A 24,974-nucleotide genomic window follows, 5' to 3' on the forward strand; every position below is an offset into this window, starting at 1 on the left:
TAACTGAACAAATTATATCTAAAAATAAAAAACAGAAACAAGAAATAGAAAACATTTTGAAGAATGCGTCATCATCTATCACCAGAGATATAGAATCAATAACAAATTCATCGGAAAGTGGTTAGTATATATAAAGTTATGTATGGTTATAAAATATTATTCTGGCATCAAATCAATAACATCTAATATGACTTTGAATTATTTGTATACTTTCTATTGAATAATAAAGTATAATAATTTACAATCTAGAATCGAATGATGAAAATTTCAAAAATAGAAAAAGAATTAAACCATTTGGAAAAAGGCAAACTGCAAAGGATATTTGTAAAAAGAATAAGGTATCTATTAAATCAATAGAAAATGTTTCCATGCCTATAATAATAAAAAAAAGCCCTTCTAATACGGATCCATCAACTACAAACAGCAATGCTGTTGATAATAATACAAAATTACAAGAAAATTTTACAACAACAGAGGAGAAAGTGGAATGTAAATATAATGAATAATAAGTAACAGGTTTTTACATATTTTTTTTTATTTTTAATGTTTTTTGATTGCAGATATGACATTGATTTTAAAAAAATTAAATAACTTAGAATATTGCATAAAAGCATTGCAAAAATCTAATAAAGATATAAATGACAAATTGGATGAAATATTAACAAATAATATTAATACTCCAAGTAGAAATGCAATTCGTAAGGACATTAAATTACCTTTTGAAACCATAGAAGAATTCTTTAAATTTTCAAAATTATTGGAAGAAAAAGAGGATTATCGAGATTTCTTTGTAAGTATAATTCATTGCGCATATTATATTATTATTATTATTATTATTACATATTATTATATTTGTTGCATATTATTTATTTTCAGGCTAAATCGATTAGTATCTTAATTAACAATAATTTGAATACATCGAGGAATATTGTAATCATATTACGAAAATATTTTACAAAGAATGTGATAACACAATTTACGGCTGTGAAGAAGATGAAAGACAAACATATTTTTATTAAGACATATTTCTGCAAAGAACTATTTGGTAAATAAATAACATTAATAATTGAAAACTTTTATAGATTAATATATATAATTCGTGAATATCGCATTCTCAATTTCATTTAATTTTATTTGTAGATATATTTGTTAACTACGCCGACTTTCATGTAACAGAAAGCTCTTTCCACAAAGCTCTTGGAAATGTTATTTCAAATGCTAAAGACTGGGATTTAAATAGAAAAATTATGAAATTAAACGAAGAGAGATTAGACGAAGAGAGATTAGACGAAGAAAAAGACAATGAAAATAAAGAAAGAAATGATGATACAACGGAACATAATGAAGAATTAATAATCACTTTAAAGTGATTAAATTATAAATTATATTATTATTAATTATATTAGTTATATTAATTATATTAAAATATAAATTAAATTAACTATAATTAACTATATTATTTTTACTATTAAATTAACTTTTACTATTAAATTTACTATTAAATTATAATGAAGAAAATAATTAAATTATAAATTATATTATTAATTATTATTATATATTATTATTATTAAATTATAAATTAAATTAACATTAAATTAATTAAATTAAATTGATTGCATTATAATATAAAATAATAATTATTATTTATTATAATTGTTTCTAATATTATTGTTCCCTTAATATTTGAGACAAATAAATGCAATTATATATATGTATACAATTTTCAAAAATATGTATAACTTATTTACTCGGAGCAAACCTCTCTTTAGTACTTTTATGTCTTAAAAACCTATATGAGACGGAAGATTAATATTGAAAAAAAATCTAAACATCTATTACTTAAACTTATATTTTCTGCTTTTATCATTATAAATCTTTCTTATCAAAATTTATTATCATATTTTTTTCTTGTTTCTAATCAGGAAATGGCCAAGAAACACTGGCCAGTGTTTTCCAATTTTTTTCTGGGCAGAAACTGCCCAACATTTACTTACTATTTTTATTTGCCAGTTTCTGGTCAGAAACTGATCAAGAAACACAGGTCATTATTTTTCGAGTTTTTACTGGACAGAAACTGCCTAATATTTATCTATCATTTTTCATATCTAATTTCTGATTAAAAACTAGCCAAAAAATTATGCCCAGTTTTTTCAGAGTTTTTGTTGGGCAGAAACTATCCAAAATTTACCAATCATTTTTCATGTTTAGTTTCTAACCAAGAACTAGCCAAGAAACTATGCTCAGTATTTTCAGAGTTTTTGTTGGGCAGAAACTATCCAAAATTTACCAATCATTTTTCATGTTTAGTTTCTAACCAAGAACTAGCCAAGAAACTATGCTCAGTATTTTCAGAGTTTTTTCTAAACAGAAATTGCCCAATATTTACCCATCATTTTTCAAGCCTAGTTTATGGTCAGTAACTGGCCATGAAACAATAGTCAGTATTTATTTGGTCAGTTTTTGAACAGTTACTGTCTAACTAATCCTAGCCAGTAAAAACTGACTGGTTTCTGGAAAGTGAAAAGTTTTTCCCGAAAATTTTTCTACTCGGGACCATGATTTTCAGGGTAAATTCTAAGAAAAAATTCTCTCTGTGTACTTACAATTCGGTTCGCTTTTATTCCTGCCCAAACATTAATCGACCAGCGATGTTGGAATGAGCCTTGGCGAATGGCGTGCGGGTTTTCTTCTTTCCATGATAAAAAATTATGGGAGTTAAATACGCCGTTCGGTGTGAAGGTCGCTTCGTCCGTCCACAGGATGCGGTCGGGGAAAAGGGTGTTCCGCCGACACTGCGCGAGGAACCCTGTTTATTTCGCCGATAATTAATACTTGTTAAAAGCAGCGTAAACCTTAAATAAATACATATATTAAAAATACCTTCACAATAGTAGATGCGCTGCTCTTCATCTCTCATCAGAAGTTGCTGCACCCGCTGATAATGAAACGGGTGTAATCCGTTCTGACGTAGAACGCGATGTACGCTGCTTCGAGAGAGACCTAGCATACGAGCGACACATCGCACACTGTTCCGGGTTTTCCTCGACCCGAGTAGAAATTCATCCAGTTTCTAGCCAATAACTGGCCAGGAATTCTGGTTACTAGCTAGTTTTTGGCCAGTCAAACTGGCCAGAAACTGACAGGTTTGGGCGACGCTTGGTTCGCCAATAACTAGACAGTAAAACTACACTAGTCAGTTTCTAACCAGTTTCTGATAATTTTTTGGCTAGTTTTTTATCAGTTTCTGTCCATTTTCTCAGCAATCTTTGACTATTTTATAAGCAATTTTTTATCAGTTTGTGATCAGTTTTTAACTAATTATAACTAGTTATTTTATCGTTTTCTAGATAGTTTCTGACTAATTCTAAGTAATAATTTATATTAAAATTTTATAATTTTTAATCTTTATTTTATTTTTTCATAATTTTTACTTTTTAATACATATAAATACAATATTTCATACATATATATAATACAATATTTAATATATATGTATATGTAATACAATATTAAATACAATATTTGATTGCAATTAATATTAAAATAATTAAATAATTAAATTACAAATTATAATTATTATTATATTATTATTATTGAATTATAAATTAAATTAACTATATAATTACCTATTATTTTTCTATTAAACTAACTGTTATTATAATGAAGAAAATAATCAAATTATAAATTATATTATTAATTATTATATTATTATTAAATTATAAATTAAATTAACTATAATTAACTATTATTTAACTATAATTAATTATTATTTTATATGTATATGTAATACAATATTAAATACATTATTTGATTGCAATTAATATTCTTCGGCATGTAATAATGCTGAAGCATAAAATTCCTCGATTTCTTTGTCATTTTTGTTATTAATTATTGAAATTACAACAATTTTCTTATAAATGTCACACATACTACAAGAAATTAATGTGGAAGACACTTTTGGTGCTAATTTCCATTCATGTAAATTATTTGATATTAGTGGATATGTATACATAGGTCTTGTTTTCTGCTAAACATATCCTTTAATTTCGTAAGCATCGTCATCATTTTGTACTAAATCATTACATATAATGTCCGTTATTTGTATTATTAAATCATTTTTTAATAATACAATATTATTAGGTTTTTTTGTGCTTAATTTAAATCCTTTATAATTTACTTTAAGTATTATTGGCTTATTATTCAAACTATTTTTCTGTTTCAAAATTGAGATTTGATTAAAATTTGGACATGGTTTTGGAATATTATCAATTTCATAAAGACGTCGACATACTTGTGATAAAGGATGATTACCTGTTCGGATCATTTTTCTAATTTTACCTAACATATTTTCGTAAGGAAAAGCTGATATTTTATCTAATGTGCAATTAAAAAATTCTACATCATCAACAACATGAATTAAATTATGTACATTAATGCTAAGAGAAGTATTACCATAAAGAAGTGACATTATGTCAAAAAAACTATCTAAATATTTTCGAGCTTCATTAATAAATATATTAATAAAATGTGAACTGCATAATATTCTAAAAGCAGCATGTAATAAGCAATAGTGTTTATATATTTGAATATTGAGAATTTTCTTGAATAATACGGGACCAATATATAATAAAATAAATCTTAATTCTGAAGCTTTTAATTGAGCGACTGGTTTACGAGGCTTGCGTTGGAATTCACACGGTGTCCATTGTTTTATACAAACAATTCTTTTATCTAATACGCGACGATAAGATGGTTTCAATTTTGTGTCTGTATTACCAAAATACCAAATATCTAAATATAATTTTTTCATTATTCCTAAACAAGCCAAATGCATATATTCAAGTGGAAATAAATTTATCATGTTTATTGGTGGTTCAATGTTTAGTAATGGTGACTGTCCTGTATGATGACATGATTGATATTGATTACGAAATGATATGTTTGTTCTTTTCTCGCAATATTTATCGCGTGGATATACTATCTTTTTCTTTTTTTTTCCGGAAACACTAATACCATATATTTCGCATCGTTCACAAGCACCATATCCATCATGCCCTATAGTTGATTTCAAAAATTTTCGTGCTGGTGTATCACAGATAAAACTGTGAATTTTTAAGTTAAATTTTTTTCCATTAATTATTAATTCTTTTGACAACAATACATTAATTTCTTGTATAAATTCTTTAAAAAATGCATTATTATTTGCAGGCTTGCTATTTCCATTATAAATTGCAACGCAGAACGGACTATACATATTAGATTCACAAATTACTTTGCATAAAATAGGCCAAAATTGTTTTGAACTAGAATTAAACAATGTCATTCCATCAACATTAAAACGATATCTGACGAAGAATGAAAATCAGAAAGAAAATATTTAGAAATCCATTTTTCTATCCCAAAATAAACAAATTCTCCGGCTGTTCCATCTATTCCGTTCATTAGTTGTATATTGTAAGAAGCCTGATTAGTATTTAAAAATGTCTTTGCACATTTGGGCAAATTAGGGTAACTATTACGACGTAAAATATTTAACAGTTCTTCTAAATTATTTTGATTTATATTACATTTTATAGCCCACTCACGTATATCGTTAATATCTTTTACTTTATAAAAATCTTCTTTTATTTTCTCCGCTTCATGGTATTTATCTGTAGGTGTCCGTGGTATTTGTTGTACGTGCATGTCATTGTTCGAATCAGAAATATCTAATATATACACTTCATTAAGTTCTTCATTTGCATTCGTATTTATATTGTCTTGTAAAATTTCTTCAGGGAGATGATGTTACAATTCTTACTTTGTATTAATTGATTTTTACTTTCTTCTCTTTTTTTTATATCTATTGTATCATATTGTTTTTCACTATATTTTAAACGTTTATTCTGTACTAGAGAGAGAAAAGAAATATCATAATAAATTATAATGTACAAAAATATTTTAATTATAGTTTAGCATAACTTGTAAATAAAAAATTTATATTAATAATTATAATAATTAATTACAATTAAAATTAATAAATTAATTTTTTAATTAATTTAAATTAATTTAAGTAATTTAATTAATTAACTTTTTTAATATTAACTTTATATGTATACATATATATTATTAATATTATTATTAATTTATATTATTTTTAATTTATACAAATTAAAAATTAAATGTTAGAATATGCTTACATGTACTGTATAAGGTATGCATATCTTTTCTGACAGCTGCTTTTATACATTTATATTTTCTTTTTCGTTCTCTTGCTGCTAATAAACGCTTATCCATTTTTGAACGGTTTTTTTTTTTTTTCGTTTAATTTGATTATTTTTTTCTTAAATTATTTAATAATTTCTTCTTTAATTATTTTTTTAGATATATATTCCTCGACGTATTCAAATTTTTGTTGATTAAGATACTAATCGATTTTTTAACCTGAAAATAAATAATATGCAACAAATATAATAATAGGAACGAAGTAAAGTCGACCCAACTAGCCAAAATTATATTTATTTAAAAAACACACAACGTTTCGACCATATGGATGTGGTCCTTATCAAGTGTAATACTGAAACAATACAGTTTTAAATCATAAGTGTGAGACGGTTTGATATGTCAAAAGTTAGAGATTTTTTACATACTTCATTAGTAGAGGTGCAGCCAAATTAACGATAACGTCAACTTTTCCATAATATAGTTACAACATATTTAAATAAACATAACATAAATTCAATTTTGTCAAAACAACTATCATCAACGGTTGAAATTCACATACGAAGTTGAAATTAACTCTTCGATTAATTTTTTGAATACGAGCGTCATACGGAGCAATAATATACTTATTACTGATTGGTATAAAAAACCGACATGGTCTGGAAGGTATTTAAACTTTCTTTCTAACCATCCGTTGAAATACAAAATCAATACTATTTACAACCTCATAGATCACGCTATTCTATTATCAGACAAAAAATTCCATAGTAAAAATATTGATACAGTGCAGGAAATTTTACTGAATAATTGCTTTCCAATGCGCATCATCAAAAAACATACAGATAGAAGAATTAGTTTTCTAAAAAATCGTACTGATGATAACAGTACATTTGAAGCGTATGATGGGCGTTCAAAAATTTCTCCTTACATTTCGTTGCCGTATGTCAAAGATGTGAGTGAGAGCATTGGTCGTTCGCTAAAAAATGCCGGCGCTAATGTCGTCTATAAAATAGCCAATAAATTGGACACATTAATAAAACGAGGCAAAGATTCATTGCCCAACAATGATAGAACTAATGTTGTATACAAAATTAATTGTAATAATTGTAATGCCTCATATATCGGGCAAACAAAGAGACATATGCGCACTCGTGTAAAAGAACACTGTAACAATATAAAATTACATGCGACAAATCATTCTGTTATAAGTAAACATAGACTAACATATGGACACGATTTTGATTGGACATCACCCGTTATATTGCACAGCGAAAAACATGTTAGAAAGAGAGAAATCGCAGAGATGTTTTTTATCAAAAAAGTTAGCAATACAATTAACCTACATAAAGACACTGAGAATCTCAATAACATTTATGATAAAATTATAAAGGTCGTATAATATTTGGCTTTATATATTTAGTTTTTGACGAATCATCATAACGATAGGATCGTTTTCTCTTTTTTTCTCTCTTTCAAATGTTTTGACAAAATTGAATTTATGTTATGTTTATTTAAATATGTTGTAACTATATTATGGAAAAGTTGACGTTATCGTTAATTTGGCTGCACCTCTACTAATGAAGTATGTAAAAAATCTCTAACTTTTGACATATCAAACCGTCTCACACTTATGATTTAAAACTGTATTGTTTCAGTATTACACTTGATAAGGACCACATCCATATGGTCGAAACGTTGTGTGTTTTTTAAATAAATATAATTTTGGCTAGTTGGGTCGACTTTATACTTCGTTCCTATTTTAAAATTTTACTAGCGACTTTTTAAGTATCTAATTATTATTTAAATATAATAATATGTAATAATAATAATAATAATATAATATGCAATGAATTATACTTACAAAGAAGTCTCGATAATTCTGTTTTTCTTCCAATAATTTTGAAAATTTAAAGAATTCTGTGGTCTCAAAAGGTAATTTAATGTCCTTACGAATTGCATTTCTACTTGGAGTATTTATATTATTTGTTAATATTTCATCCAATTTGTCATTTATATCTTTATTAGATTTTTGCAATGCTTTTATGCAATATTCTAAGTTATTTAATTTTTTTAAAATCAATGTCATATCTGCAATCAAAAAACATTAAAAATAAAAAAAAAAATGTAAAAACCTGTTACTTATTATTCATTATATTTACATTCCACTTTCTCCTCTGTTGTTGTAAAATTTTTATTTGCCAGTTTCTGGTCAGAAACTGATCAAGAAACACAGGTCATTATTTTTCGAGTTTTTACTGGACAGCCTAATATTTACCTATCATTTTTCATATCTAATTTCTGATTAAAAACTAGCCAAAAAATTATGCCCAGTTTTTTCAGAGTTTTTGTTGGGCAGAAACTATCCAAAATTTACCAATCATTTTTCATGTTTAGTTTCTAACCAAGAACTAGCCAAGAAACTATGCTCAGTATTTTCAGAGTTTTTTCTAAACAGAAATTGCCCAATATTTACCCATCATTTTTCAAGCCTAGTTTGTGGTCAGTAACTGGCCATGAAACAATAGTCAGTATTTATTTGGTCAGTTTTTGAACAGTTACTGTCTAAATAATCCTAGCCAGTAAAAACTGACTGGCTTCTGGAAAGTGAAAAGTTTTTCCCGAAAATTTTTCTACTCGGGGAATGCTTTCAGGATTCTCTCTTCGTCGATTACGCGGCGTTGTAATGGTACGCCAGCATGTCGAAAATTTGGTAAAAGAGATCCTGTCTCCCTGGCATGTCGGATACATCTCAAAAATACATTATAGCCGGGATGTCGTTGACGCTCGGGGAATCGTTCTGCGTAAAGTTGGACGGCGGCACGCACATTTTCTCCAGCCATTCCATATGTAATTAACATATCCGTATATTCTGCAGCGGTATACATCTCCTTACAATTTTTTGTAATATCGTAATTTCGTAAACTCACGAGAATGCACGCACGTCGGACGCTGGGCACGTAGAGTCGTGGAGCGATAAATAACTCCTTGAAGACGATAACAATTGAGCGATCTTCAGCTCTCAATTGTTGAAAATGAGACGTTAAAATATAAAACATATTTGAATAATTTTACCATGTAGTTTAATAAAATTAATCAAACATGTTTTATATTTTATTGTGATAGATATTATTATTTTTATTGTGATAGATATTATTATTTTTATTGTGATAGATATTATTATTTTTATTGTGATAAATATTAATCAGAGAAATTCTCATAAAATTCTTTCCATACCATATTCTCCCACGATTACCATGATTTTCAGGGTAAACTCTAAGAAAAAATTCTCTCCGTGTAGTAAGTTTATGAGTTAAGAAATTCTGTCTCTGTCCAGTTTTTTTCAAATCACGCTCTTTCGGTGATTTTCAGATCGGTCCCTATATCCTTCCACCACGTTTAAATGGAGAAATCTACGTGCGCTTCTTGGAAAATGAGTTGCCCGACCTTCTCGAAGACGTTCCCCTTCACGAACGGGAAAATCTCATTTTTCAACATGATGGGGCTCCTGCGCATTTTTCGCGACAAGCACGAAATGTTTTAAACGCGCGATATCCGGACAGGCGAATGGGTCGAGGTGGCCCAATCATTTGGCCGGCGCGGTCGCCGGATCTTAACGTGCTCGACTATTTCGTTTCGGGTTATATCAAAGATTTAGTAGAGCACAGGCGTGAAGATAGAGAAGCTGAGGTACGAGAAGAAATTCTCGCAGCTTTCAATACCATTACGCCGGAAATGGCGTACCGCGCAACGCGCAATATCACTCGAAGCGCCGAACTCTGTTTACGAGAACGAGGAAGGCACTTTGAACAGTTTTTGCATTAACTTTAAAATATGAGAATATTTTAATGCAAAAAAGTGGATTAGACCTATTGGGGATACCACTATAAAAAAAATGCGCCATGCTATCTACCGCAAGGTGATGTGGAAATGATAGCACTCTATCATTTTCTTGCAGAAGGAAAAATAAATATTATTTAAAATAATAATTTTAATATTTTTTAATTAATATTTTATTATTTAATTAATTAATATTTTTTAGCTCGCAATCTTATATCGCAATTGCTATTCGCGCCGATTGCTATTATGTATGCCGTTTTTCATTCTATGTCGTTAGAAAATTTCATTTTCATTGAAAAAAAAAAAATTATTATAGCATCAATTATCAGAACGGGAGTCCAGCGTTATGCGCCGCTCGCGCGTAGCCGCTGCCGCTTGTAATAAACAACTCTCCGCGCGCCTAGCAACCTCGATAGTTGGGCTATCGCATCTTGCCGCGCGCTTGCATTCGACAGTAGGCCGGTCTAATACGGCGATTTTTAATAATTAATTACTCGTTAACTATTGCGAAAATTGCAAAATAGTAGAGGACTTTTCGACTCACAGTTTGGTCCGCTCTACCTGCACACGAATTTAGTCCCCATCATTCTGGGACACCCTGTATATTATATAATTAATATATATATATATTAATATATATATTATATTAAATATATTATTACTATAAAAAGCCAACATAGATTTGTTTTTGCCGAGAGAATGTTTCGTGTTGTCAGTTGCCTATAAAATCAAAAGTAAAAATAATGGAACAATGTTCAATAATAATATTTTAAATAATTTTATACATTATCTTAAATAGTATATTGTACTATATTGTACTATACAACCATGTGGATTTTTTTTTTTTTTTTTCACGATGAGGAATGCATTTACGCACACTGCAGCCCCCTTGAGGGAGGGAAAAAGGTCCGAAGACCTAGCCACGGTAGTGCGGGACTCGTGGTACGACCAGAAGGGTCGCACCCAGTAATACCCGCTAAACCTCACCGGCAACCCCTTGCGCGACGGGGGACCACCCGGAACCGCTAACGCATAACTTCAGGTGGTCCCCCTTGGCTTGGCGCGCGTACGCGCCCGTACCCGCAGGGACTTTCGGGTCCCCTGCCAACGCCCGCGACCCCCCAACGGAAGTGCGCGAGAGGAGGAACAATTGTTGCCTTGTTCACTCCCCCTTCGTCCCCGGTAGACGTGCAATGGGATCGGGAGCCCTCACTCCCTTTCCCTGCCTTCCCGGACGGCAAGCCAAAAAGACTCGACCCCACACATAAGACAGACCACAGGACACGTAAAACGTGTTACAAATACCATATGGTGACATGGAGGCGTAACCGAAAACCACGCATGCCGGCCTGAGCCGACCAGAGTGGCCGTATCCTCCATGTCCCCTCCACGTAGATAATGGAAAACAGAGGTGACCGGTATTTACACCAATCACCCCTGCTCCCGAAACAACTAAAGATCCGAAGGACCAACCACAAAGACTAAAATGCCACAACATTAAAAGGACGTAACATACTCGTCGAGGCGAGTCAGACAGGCCGCAGTCCTTATCCACATTAAATAATAAAACGACATACAATAAGGACCAACTAACAGAGGGCGTAACCAAGCCATACAGACCGGCCGAAACCGGTCAACATAAGCCGCAGCCCCCATAACCACATTAGACGTAGACAAACGTTACGAACGAAGAATAGGGGAAGGAGGCAGACCCACGTTAACTGGGTCCACCTCCATATTCCCTGGCTCCTCGCCTCCCTCTGTAGAAGGCCCTACACAGGACTCTTCATCCGGGCGTCCCGGGGCCTGTCTCCGATTCTTAGAAGCGGTGCCAATCCGCTCCTCATCATGCCTTCTCGGGGGGGGCAGCCAATTTGGCGCACACTCTCGAGCCCAACCGGTGGTTGGCGGGTTTACCCCTACCAGCACACGCGACGCATCGGGACGGCGCTGTGCACTCGGCAGCCCTATGCCCCACCTTGCCGCACCGATAACAACAGTTCCCCCTATCAATGAGAGAACTGCACCTAAGGGCCGCATGCCCAAACTCCAGGCATTTAAAACACTGGATGGGCCGACGACTCAACGGAACAACCGTCAGAGCCACCCAGCCCACCCAGACCTTGCCCGCCACCGCGAGCTTCCGCGCCACCACCGCGGGGCAGCGGAGCCACATCGTGCTGACATCAGCCTTCGGCGACCTCCGGATCTCACCAGCCCGTATGTCCCCGACATCACACCCGCCAACGTCGGCCACCTCCCTAAGGATTTCCTCACGCGAGGAAAGAAGCATGAAGCCCCTAAGGCGTACTTCCGCCGTCCGTGCCGGTCGGGACACTCGAACGCCACGCGAACCACCAAATACCTGCCTCAGCCGACCAGCGAGCTGATCGGCCTTGGCAGGCGCGTCCTTTCCGGGGATCTGTAGCAACAGACCTCCGTTAACCGCTCGGCGCATCTTCAAATCGCTAATGCCCATCCCCTTCAGGTCGATCCCATTCCTAGCCTCGGACAAAACCGAGGCGTAGGTGGGCCGATCCTCTCCATCACCAGCCACGGTTATCGCAACCGCAGCCATGGACAGAAGACGTGGCATCACCGCCGTCTTAAGAGAAGGCCCCAAACTCGGAACCACCACCCCCTGAAGGACGCGCGCTTTCTTCCGTCTTCTTCGCCGCTTCCTTGCCTCCTTGAATTCGTGCCCCCGGTACCGGCGGCATCCGCACACCCCTCCGCATTCACGGAAAGCGCAGAGCCCCCAGGAACAAGGGCAACCACTGGCGCCATAGCACCGCCAACTCCACCTGAAAGGGGGGCACACTCAAAAGTCCCTCCCGAAGGAGAGGCCCCAGTACGCCCCCCGGGCAAAGACCGCAGAGCGACCAAAACCGCTGAAACTATGTCACCCCTCAGATCAACCAAACGTTGGTCGAGCAGGGACGACATCTCCGCCACGAAAGAAGAGGGGGGCGATGCCCCGATCTCTCGGAGCACCCCACCCCCCGAACCATCATTCCTCTTGACAGAAGGAGACCTCTCCGCCGGGGATACGGGAGGCCTCTTCCTTGATGTCCTTGATGTCGAGGCCGCCTCCTCCGCCTTCTCCGCGATATTCTCCTTCGAGTAAAGGCGGGCATCAAATTCCTCCCCGAGAGAGGGAAGAGCGGCCCTCAACGCCCCAAGTTCTCCCTTGAACCGCTCAACTTCGTCTTCCAGGCCCGCAATGCGCCTCCGCAACCCCTCGTTCTCGGACCTCAGACCCGTCAACTCTGAGTCCGCCGAAGTCCGCATGAGCTCCTCCATGTGACTGAAGATCTCATCCAATCTAGTGGACGAGATCAACAGTTCCCGGACAACCACATCCTCCATTCCGCCCGTTACCTCCGTCGCCTTATATATCTGGCCCAGAAATCTCTGGGCCAGCTTCCTCAGATCTGATGGGGAGACATTCGCGAGGCCCTGACGAAATGCCTCGCGAGAAGGCAAGTTTCTCCTCCCCACCTCTGAGAGAACCGGGCCCACACTGGGGTCCAGCATCCTCTCTAGATCCCCAAGAAGAATCGCCTCCCTTTTAGCCGCGTTAAGGCGTTCCTTAGCAGCGGCCAAACCCACGTAGTCCCCTGCTGTTGAAGGGCGCCCTCGCTTTCTGAGTATTAAAGAAGTGGACTCACCTTTAGGCGTCCGCTTCACCTTCCCTATCCGAACAGGCTCCTCCTCCTCCATAGGTGAAGTGTCACTCAAGGAGACAAAGGACGGATCCACTGCTTCGGAGTCCTCTTCGTCTTCGTCGTCACCACGCAGCATCTCAGGAGACCAAGAACTCCTTTCAAGGCTCCCGCAGGCGCCTCCTCAGTCGGGGTAAGCCCGAGAGGAGAGCCCAAGGGAGAGTCCACATTCACTTGGCCATTCGCCCGAATGTAGTACTCCCTGAAGTTCGCCATTTCACCGAACACTTCACTATCACGGTTCATATTCGTGCACTCCCGTTCTAGTCTCGTGACTAGTTTGGTGAAGTCTTTAGAGGCTAGTCTCCCAGCCATCCAAACCTGATAAACGTCCTCCACGGTCAGGCGATATATTTTGCCCGCAAAAGTCCAGAACGGCCGATTCCTCCCATCGGTCCCCGGCCCTGTAATCCTTTCCTCCCTTGACCCAGCCGTCAAATCAAGGGATAGCCCGATGTCCGATAACGACGAGGGGGAAACCGGGACGATATTCCCCCCCCCCGCCGGCCCCTGGTATCCGAACCCAGGGAGTTCTTCTCCTTTGTTGCGTCCATTATATCTGTAACAAAGAATTGGTTTTCTGTCAGGGTTTTCCTTCCCTTAGAAGATTGTCTTACCAGACTGACGGAGCCTCCTCTCCGGGATTTTTATCGAGGTTTTCCTTCCTCTACCAGCAGTGAGCCAACTTCCGAAGAAGAAGACCCTATGGGACCCGCTGGCATCCCCTTGTTCCATCAAAGATGGAACTGTACACTCTTAGCACCCGATACAAGTATCGGGTGAGCCCTCTCACTACGGCAAAGTGGTACGACGAGAGAGTACAACCATGTGGATACAGTGAAAGAAGTGAATGAATATTTTTTCTTTTTCTTTTTTAAGTTTATTATCTTTAATTTTCATTAATAAAAAAGGATATTTATCTATTTGTTTATAAGCAGTGGTATCAACGCAGAGTACTGATCCTAAACGGATGGCCGAACTCCGACGGGTTTGCGCCCTCATCTGAGCGGAACTAAAATTGTCGATAATTGCTGATAATTGTCGATAATAATATAAAAAAAAAATTGTCGATAATTTTAGTTCTGCCATTACCGACAGCGTTATACATAAAGAGCAATAAAACAGCAAATAAAAACTGTGTTCAATATGTTGAAATTAGACATCATATATTTTTACTGTTCTATCGCTTCGCACGCGTATCAGAGTATCGAAGCGCATAGATAACAGTATATCATATGTGTGTCGGTCTCTATCACATGTTTGAACACAATTGTTCATATGTATGAGTGTATTGCGAATAGATTACATATATATAAATATTTACTTATTTGCTCAAAAATATATATGCTTATAATATTTATATAAATAATATATGTTATATAATCGTCGATTATATCGAAAATTGGAAAAAACCGAATTGTATTAGATTGATTGTAATTTACTAAAAAGTTACATTATAATATCCAGTTATATATACCCCAAGTTTCGATATTCACTGTCAGTACTGAAAATCTATAGTTTACATTACGCTCGCTATAGATTTTCAGTACTGGCAGTGAATATCGAAACTCAGCCATAGTATTATGCATATACATTTGTATGTGTCATATACATTTCTTATATTTACATACATGTATGCATACATACATAATACATATACATATATATGCAATGAATTTTATTTGATACAGTGGATTACCATAAAAATAAAACATTTTTGGGAAAATGTTTCATATAAAAATTGTAAGATTTTGAAGGGGGATAATATCATGAAAATTGCTCTTGCGTAGTGTTTTTCAATTATATTTGTTATTTTTTTATGGAATTATTTTATTTTTATTATATAAATCGAACTCTCGCAACATTCAACATAAAAAGTAGTAGAATAGCTAAAAAATAAAAAAGTTACGAAATATTATATTATGAAGTATGAAATATCTCATAAAATATTAATTTTTTGATAATTTTACCTCAATACTTATGCACAAAATAAAGAGAAATGGTGTAAAGAGAACATATAGTTGTTTTCAAAGACAAAAATATGTAGCTGCTAATTTACATACGTTTTCTTGAAAACAACTACGTGTTCTTTTATACCAGTTTATTTCTCTCATTATTTTGTGCATAAGTATAGAGGTAAGATTATCGAAAAATAAATATTTCATAAGATATATTTCATTATTTATTTAATTATATCAAATAAATTATAAAATATCTCGTTACGTTTTCATTTTTTAGCCATTTTATTACTTTTTATGGTGAATACTGCGATTCGATTTATATAATAAAAATAAGGTAGGTTCATTAAAAAAAAACTAGGTTGAACTCTATCTTTGAAAAACGCCGAACAATCACGATATATTGTCTCCCTTCGAAACCTTTTACAACTTTTATATAGAACAATTTTCCCGAAAATGTTTTATTTATTATTTTTATGATAAAATTTATTTTTATGATAATCCACTATGTCAAATAAAATACGTATATATATATATATATATATATATATATATATAGATGTTTTATGTATGCATACGTGCATATAAATATAAGAAATGTATATGATGCATGCAGATTTGTGTGCATAATACTTACATATTTTGGATAATCAATAGATAAAAATGTATTTTAATATTATGTGTGTATATGTACACACATACAATATATACGTAATATATATATATATATATGCAATCGTATAAATGTTCATAATTTTTTCCAGAGGGGGGCATATCACTTCCAGAAAAAATGTATACTTTTTACATCTTTTAGTAAAAGCTTTCTCACCGCGACAAGGTAGATGTAAATTGAGAAAGGTTTTTTTTCCATTTTCCAGGGGAGGGGGCAAGTGCTCGTTTTGCCCCTCCCTGAGGACGACTATGATTGTAATAAAGATTTTTACAATACATATTTTTACAATACAGTCTCGATTGCAACAAAATAATGTATTTTTACAATATTCTGAATAAAATATAGAATGGACCCCTTCCCGTCCATTCTCGTGAGAACGCAACCAATATATGTGTTTCGTCTCTCCGATTATAATTTGCAATCGAGATTGATATAACTTTTTCTGGTCAATTGTAGAATATAGATTTTTGAAATCTATATTCTTCCCAGAATAAATTTTTTTAAATAGAAAATTATACTTTTTTATCATTTTGGAAAAGGTGAGAGTTTATTGCTTTCTAGAATTGTATAAAAATGTTCTCTCATACATTTAACATTTTTGGAATATTTTTCCTCACAAGGATTGCCTCCTAAGGCTACAGTCGTGGCGAAAGCTGCAGCATAAATTCCACAACATACGCCATCAGGTTGTATTTGAACCTTTTCAAAAATTATGTCACTCGAGCTTATTGTTGGATAACGAAGATGTATATAATTTTTCTCTTTAGCTACCAATTTATCGTATGTACAGCCAGATAGACTATCGTACACGCGAAGTTTGGTGCCGTCAAAGAAAATACATCTCCAATGATTACTACAATTCCCTCCAATTATTTGTAAGCTATTATCACTACGACTAGCTTTAATCATGTGAGGGTATTCTATATGTAGCACACTTTGCGTTTCGAAATGAGAAGTTTCTCTTATAATACGCAAAAATAGATCCAACGATTCATCGTTTAATTGACTTGTCATACCCAAGATGTTATCTTTTACCAAATAAAGAGGAGCAAACGTATTTAAAATTTTTTCATTTCTTTTTATATCGTCTTCAGATATATCTTGTTCGTTACGTGAGTAACTTATAATAATACAATCATCATCTTGCTCTTTATTTAGAGCAATACCAGCAATATCAGTCATTATTGCTTCCATCGAAACGTTCGGTTTGAATCGTTTGCTCTCTTCTATGTCATTTTCGCTTTTTATTATATTTGGTCTCTTTATTTGATTTGTCAGTATTTTTTTTGCTGCTTCTTCTTTAGCTTCTATAATGTATCTTGGATTTCTGATTGGCATATGCCTATTGTGACGACTGTCCAAGATTTCTGGAAGCATGCATTCGTTATAGAAGCGTGTTAAGAAAGGCAGCATTTGATTTCTCCAAAAAAAATTGTCTGCCTCAATGCGCAATATTTTCATGCTTTGTGGAGTCCAAACAGCAAAAATACAATATTCTCGCTGTGTTATGTTCAACTGACCTTGAACTTGATAAAAATATCGATGATTTCGATTTATTTTATGTGGATCTTTTTTATCAAAAATACCTTTTAAAGAAGGCAATGTCTCTACAGCTATTTCTGCTGTCAAATGCTCAGCTGACAGAGGACATTTTATTTCCACTAGACCATTTTCATCAATAATTCCGTCAGGAGAAGCACCCAAGCACGGATTTTCAGTATCGATAAATAATCCGCAAGGTTTTATTTCTTTATTTAATTTTATAGCCAATTCTTTCCTTGCTACTTCTTCGTTCTCGCGACCATATTTTAGGGCTGCGGTATCAATGAACGAAGGATATAAAATGGCTTTTACTGTTGTTGCACAAGACGTTGTTGGTCTCATGCGACATACAGGTCCAAAATTGGATGCTGTCAGCATTTCTCGTCTCAATGATAACCATAATTCCGAGTCCCTTTGGCTTCTCGTATCGAATTCAATTTTCTTCTAGTTTCTCGCATTTTCGGACAATTTTTCTAAATGATTTTGCCGAAGTTGCTCAAATACATCAGATGGAAGATCTGGTTTTTGAGATTGCGGACCATAATAACGATCTGTTCCTGTCTCTTGTTTAAATTTTTTTTGCCTGCCTTGCACCTGTCGAGATTCTCTGGTTTTTGCAACTTTTATTTGTCGTTGTTTTTCTAGTTTCTCAACAATAGGCGGAACAGTTTTATTCATGCTCTTATGCAATTCTGTAATGGCTTGTTGCGTATTAAATTGCACAGCTGCTGCCGCAACTCTGGCATTGTAAGAGCCTCGTTTACCAAAATGAATGCGCTTTCCACCAATTTCTTTGCAGATTATCGAATTAAACGATTCTGCAGGATTATTGGTTAAATTCAGCAATAAGCTGTCGGAATAACCGCTTAGATATGTGATAGCGCTTTCTATCTTTTGATATAAACCATGTATTTTTAAAAGTGCAACATAATTTTTGTTCGTTTTACTATCCTTCTCTTCGCATATACGACCGCGTGCTTCGCATCGCTTATGTTCGCCAAAAACATGGCTAGGAATGTTCAATATATCTTTTTGCAATTCCATAGCCTTATAATGTTGAGGTGTTTGTTGGTCTTTTCTTCGTAATTCGGCTGCCTTTTCTACCTCTTTTCTAATATGTTTAATGTTGTTTTTCACAACATTTCGCAACTCTGTAAAGCCACGCTGCCTCTGCGTTTTTGGCTGAGTTGTCTCTGCCACCGCTTTGAGCTTTTTACACAAATTGCGAAGTAAATGATTTGTGCATTCTATTTTTTTTACTGTAACCATATGTTCATTATATGGTCTATTATCAATAATAGCCTGATAAACGCTACTATCACCATCGGCAATAACTGTTTTAAAAATCAGCTCATGCATTTCGAGGCTACATTTGAAACCTTCTGCGATGGCATCGCTCTCCATCCTTGTGGAGCTTTCGTTGCGATCAAAATTTTTATAACATTTGTGAGCTTTTGGTTCTATACCTTTTCGCTCTGCTATATCACATATTGCGCAAAATTTATTGCGGACACCGACGAAGAGAATCTTTTTCGTACGATAACCAATTATAGCTCCGATACCGGAAGGAGAATTGTAGGCACTGCCATACGATCTCTTCATCCAACTACCATCCGCTACAACTGTTATGTACGGAATACCGTTTATAACTTCGTTTCTCTCAAGAGCGAGTTGCTTTTCAATTTCGCCAGCCATTTTCATACTTTCCATGGCTGTTTTTTCAAAAGCATCGACTAATTTTTCTCTATTTTCTATGTACTTTGGCTCGGACATGGAAGGAATATTCATGATTGCACATTGCTCATTCAACTGGGCATAGCCAATTCCTACTGTAACAGTTCCTGCTACAGCAGCCATACCAATATCTAATATTTCCGGCTCTTCGGGTTCTGAGCAGATAGTGGCTTCAGTATTGCACATTTGGCACTTGAAAGTAAAATGCGTCTTCAACTCTGCGGTTCTAGTTTTTATGAGTTTCCAATCTCTAAATTGGCACTCTATTCCTTTCATATGATTATTGAATGATCTCTGGACTTCATTCCACATATGAGAAATGTCGACAATGCGACGGCCTTGAGGCAAGCTTTCCTGGATACGATTCGTATCCAGAGGGCCATTTTCGATAACAAAATAATTGTCATCTTCGCAAAGTTCGACATTTTCCTCTTGGCCTTGAGGCATGCTTTCCTGGATACAATTTATATCCAGAGGGCTATTCTCGATAACAAAATAATTGTTATCTTCGCAAAGTTCGACATTTTCCTCTTGTCCTTTGGTTTGAGTCTTCATGACTTTCCAATCTTTAAATTGGCACTCTATTCCTTTCATATGATTATTGAATGACCTCTGAAGTTCATTCCACATATGAGAAATGTCGACAATGCGATGCCCTTGAGGCATGCTTTCCTGGATACGATTTATATCTACAGGGCTATTCTCGATAACAAAATAATTGTTATCTTCGCAAAGTTCGACATTTTCCTCTTGGCCTTTGATTTGAGTCGTTATCACTTTCCAATCTTTAAATTGGTCCTGTATTCTTTTCATATGATTATTGAATGATCTCTGGAGTTCATTGCACATATGAGAAATGTCGACAATGTGACGGCCTTGAGGCAAGCTTTCCTGGATACGATTCGTATCCAGAGGGCCATTTTCGATAACAAAATAATTGTCATCTTCGCACAGTTCGACATTTTGACTACACTTATCTGTATTTGAATTTGACTCCAGACATTGCATCGTAGGTACTAACGATTGGGTACTAACTTTCGAATCCATCGTATCGGATAATAATTCCACCGATTTCTGACAATCGATGGATTCATTGTTAGTATCTTTAAACGTGCTATTTCTGGAGTCATTTTGACTACACGTACCTGTATTTGAATCTAACTCCAGGTATTGCATCGTGGGTACTAACGATTGGTTCGAATCCATCGCATCGGAGAATAATTCCACCGATTTCTGAAAATCGATGGATTCATTGTTAGTATCCTTACACGTGCTATTCCTGGAGTCATTTTCTTCTTGGCGCTTTATCAGGTTCAGCATTCGTCGCCTGCAAAAAAAATTATGTTAATATTGTTCAAAATAAGTGTGTCAGTTATATCATTTTATATAATAAAGAAAAAGTAAAATTTCTGAAAAATAAATACAGTCTCTTGTTTAGAAATCTACATCTAACTAAAAATAACTATATTACATTATATACATACAATAAATAATGTAGTATCAATGTCTTATATTTTATAAGAATCAGAAGACACATATGAACCAATGTGTATTTGATGTGAAAAATAACCAGTTCACGAAGTCTCTGGTATATAAATATCTCTTTTTAAATAACCAGAACGCACCTGCAAATCGTTCTGGGAGAAGATATTTTTAGAAGCAACTAGCAGACGAATAAATCGTCTCTGGTATATAAATATCTTTTTTTAAATAACCAGAACGCACCTGCAAATCGTTCTGGGAGAAGATATTTTTAGAAGCAACTAGCAGACGAATAAATCGTCTCTGGTATATAAATATCTTTTTTTAAATAATCAGAACGCACCTGCAAATCGTTCTGGGAGAAGATATTTTTAGAAGCAACTAGCAGACGAATAAATCGTCTCTGGTATATAAATATCTTTTTTTTAATAACCAGAACGCACCTGCAAATCGTTCTGGGAGAAGATATTTTTAGAAGCAACTAGCGGACGAATAAATCGTCTCTGGTATATAAATATCTTTTTTTAAATAACCAGAACGCACATGCAAATCGTTCTGGGAGAAGATATTTTTAGAAGCAACTAGCAGACGAATAAATCGTCTCTGGTATATAAATATTTTTTTTTAAATAATTAGAACGCACATGCAAATCGTTCTGGGAGAAGATATTTTTAGAAGCAACTAGCAGACGAATAAATCGTCTCTATAAAATATTTTTTTATAACTACTGCTACTTTAAACTACTATTACTAAACTACTATTATACTACTACTATTTCTACTAATTACTATTTTAAAAAATGAACAAGAGACTGCTTTATTTTTAAAAATTTTTATTTTTTTCGAAATTACTTATATATACATATATATGTATGTTATATAAAGAAATATATTTTCAAAATATTTTAAATTTAACAGATATTTTAATTTTACAATTAGGCCTTTTTATTCATTTATTTGTTTATTATTTTTAAAAATTTAAGCATTTTCTGCAAAAAGTCCATTCAAAATATGGTGATTTAAAATTATATATATATATGTGTGTGTGTGTGTGTGCTTTACTGTATAAAACCACAAATGTCGGTTCCTAGAATTAACACATAAATCCTAAGAATTACCAAAATACTTTGTAAAACCAAAAATAAAAAAGTCTTTACTTTGAAGTCTTACCAGTCACTGTTCAGAAATGTAAGAATTTACCTACACTTGTAATAAAAAATCGAAATTTAATTTTTACAGGAAATAATGCTAAAAAATGGATAAAAATTTATACCGAATAGGTTTATTTTTCTTTGCTTTGCATAAAATTAAATAGATTGAGTGAAAAAAAAATACGAAAAAAATTAAATATATAAACCATTTTTTATAATTTTTTGTAATAAAATAGAAACTTACTAAAAGAAAGGAAATGTTCTTTGGCTCACTAATTCTTCATATTACCAGAATTACAAGCTTTACTACTTTCTTTTATAACTTTGAAGAAAAGAAGCTTTTATATATTATTATTACTCAAAACATTCAATTTTATGTAAGTCAGAAAGAAAAATAAATATATTTAAAATTTTTTTCCATTTTTTATCATTATTTCTTGTCAAAATTACTTTTACTACAAGACTAGGTAAATAACATTGATTGGTAAGACTTTAGTAAAGACCGTTTTTTATTTTTGGAACAAACCATTTTGGTAAATCTGAGAATTTACGTAAATTTTAGGAACCGACATTTGTGGTTTTACAGTAAGAAAACCCACACACAATCACAATATCATTGACTTTTTCCAAAAAATGCTTGAAATTTTAAAAATAAATAAAATAATTAAATAAAAAGACCTAATTGTAAAATTATTTAAAATATTCCTTGAAAATTTATTTCTTTTTGTAAAGTAGAATTAAAATAAATTTAAAATATATAAATCTTTTTTATAATTATAATTGATTATAAAGTTATTAATTTTCTTGTTATAAATAAATAATTATATAGTATTAGATTTAGAGAAAAAAAAATGATTTATACAATTATTATTTTGATGGATGAGAGCAGTAGTTGCATAAAAGATAGATTTTATTTTAGATATTATATAAATATTGTGTGTGTATGTATATATATGTATATATAGAAAATTGATATATATATATTTATCTAATATATGCGCACAATATACAGGGCATTTCGATAAAAGTGGGCCATCTCTAGTGGACATGTAGAACAGATAAAAATAATCCTATAAGTTTCTAAAAAATTTTTTTCTATAACGCATCGAAATACTTGTCTAAAGAATTTGGAAAGTATTTTTCTAAATAATTCTTATATTACTCTGTAGATTGTATTATTTTTATGTAAAGGCCAATATATATATAAATTCCTTGATATCATATCGGAGAGCCAAGGGCGGATTTTCTGAACATACTAAACTTATATCAAAAACTTTAATCTATTTTCAAGACCTAAAAATAATTATTATACTACAGAATGATATAAGAGTTTTGAAAAATACTTTTCAACAAGTATCTTCATAAAGATGCGTTATAGAAAAAAATGTATAGGATGTTAGAGGATTGTTTTTATTTGTTCTACATGTCCATGAAAGATTGCCCACTTTTATCGAAACATCCTGTATATCTAAATAATCTAAAATAAAATCTATCTCTTTCAATAATTTTATTCAACTACTGCTCTGCTTCGTCAAAATAATAATTGTATTATTATCTTTTCTATACTTTTATATATATATCATTTATTTATAACAATAAATTATCTACTTGAAACTTCATAATCAATTATAACCATAAAAAAATTTATTATTTTTAGATTATAAATTTTATGTAATATATAAAAATAAAATAAAATAAAATATTAACTCATATATATATATATATATATATATATATATATATATATATATATACATATATGCATGTAGAGAATGCATGGATGTAGGAGAGAGAAAGACAGAGAGAGAGAGACAGACAGACAGAGAGAGAGAGAGAGAGAGAGAGAGAGAGAGAGAGAGAAAGAGAGAGAGAGAGAGAGAGAAAGAGAGAGATATAGATACATGGATAGATAGATATGTATATTTATATGTATGTATATATGTGTATACGTGTGTGTATGCATGTGTAGAAAATGTTTATTTGTATTTTCTCATGTAATTTAAAAAAAATGTACTAACCTTTGCATCCAGCCTTTCTTGAAAGAAACTCTACGTTTAGTAAGAGGCAAATTTTTTGCGTTATATTTCTGTCCCATTGTGTGGACAACAAACTAATACTAAATACTAAAACTAAAAACAAACTAAATATATATTATAAATATATATTATGTAGAAACTTTTCACGTTTCACTTTACACGGTAACGACACGTCCTAACGTGACTTCTTGTGTACGCTGCTTCGTTGTTACGCGTATGTACATATAGCACCGCGCGACGTGAGTGACGAGTCGCGCAGTAGATCATATCAACGTACTGCACAGACAGATTACTGCGGTACATACATACTACTGATACCGCGTGAATATGAAAGATCTGACGTGCGTTTTTACGAATATAACAAATAAGAATATTTATTATAAGAAAAATACAATTTATATATACAGGGTGTCCGGTGACTCGCGAATCACCTCTCGTAGACAGGTAGAGTGGGTCAAACCGAGTAGAAAAGTCCTGTACCATTTTGCGAAATTCGCAATAGTTAATGATAAATTAATTGTTAAAGATCGGCCAACTAGTGTGCGCGGCGAGAAGAGACAGCCCATTGTTACGCCGTTGCTGGGGGAGGGAGGGGTGGAGGAGGGGCGAAGCGGTAGCAGGGATGTTCAACAAAAG

At 33.6% G+C, this 24,974-nt stretch overlaps 1 protein-coding gene and 1 pseudogene across 1 annotated transcript; one reads left to right on the forward strand and one right to left on the reverse strand.

Moving 5' to 3' along the window:
- Positions 1–311: 311 nt before the first annotated feature.
- LOC145944005 (uncharacterized) lies at positions 312–1,370 on the forward strand. Its single transcript, XM_083051933.1, has 4 exons — positions 312–489; positions 561–790; positions 877–1,045; positions 1,141–1,370. The coding sequence occupies exons 1-4, from the start codon at positions 369–371 to the stop codon at positions 1,368–1,370; spliced, it is 750 nt and encodes a 249-aa protein (XP_082908059.1). The 5' UTR covers positions 312–368.
- Positions 1,371–16,919: 15,549 nt separating this feature from the next.
- LOC145943952 (uncharacterized) lies at positions 16,920–20,198 on the reverse strand (annotated as a pseudogene).
- Between the last annotated feature and the right edge of the window lie 4,776 nt (positions 20,199–24,974).

The sequence above is a fragment of the Prenolepis imparis genome, unplaced genomic scaffold (genome assembly GCF_030444845.1).
Source record: "Prenolepis imparis isolate NDT839.2.m4 unplaced genomic scaffold, iyPreImpa1.0 SCAF_12, whole genome shotgun sequence".
In the NCBI taxonomy this organism is placed as follows: domain Eukaryota; kingdom Metazoa; phylum Arthropoda; class Insecta; order Hymenoptera; family Formicidae; genus Prenolepis; species Prenolepis imparis.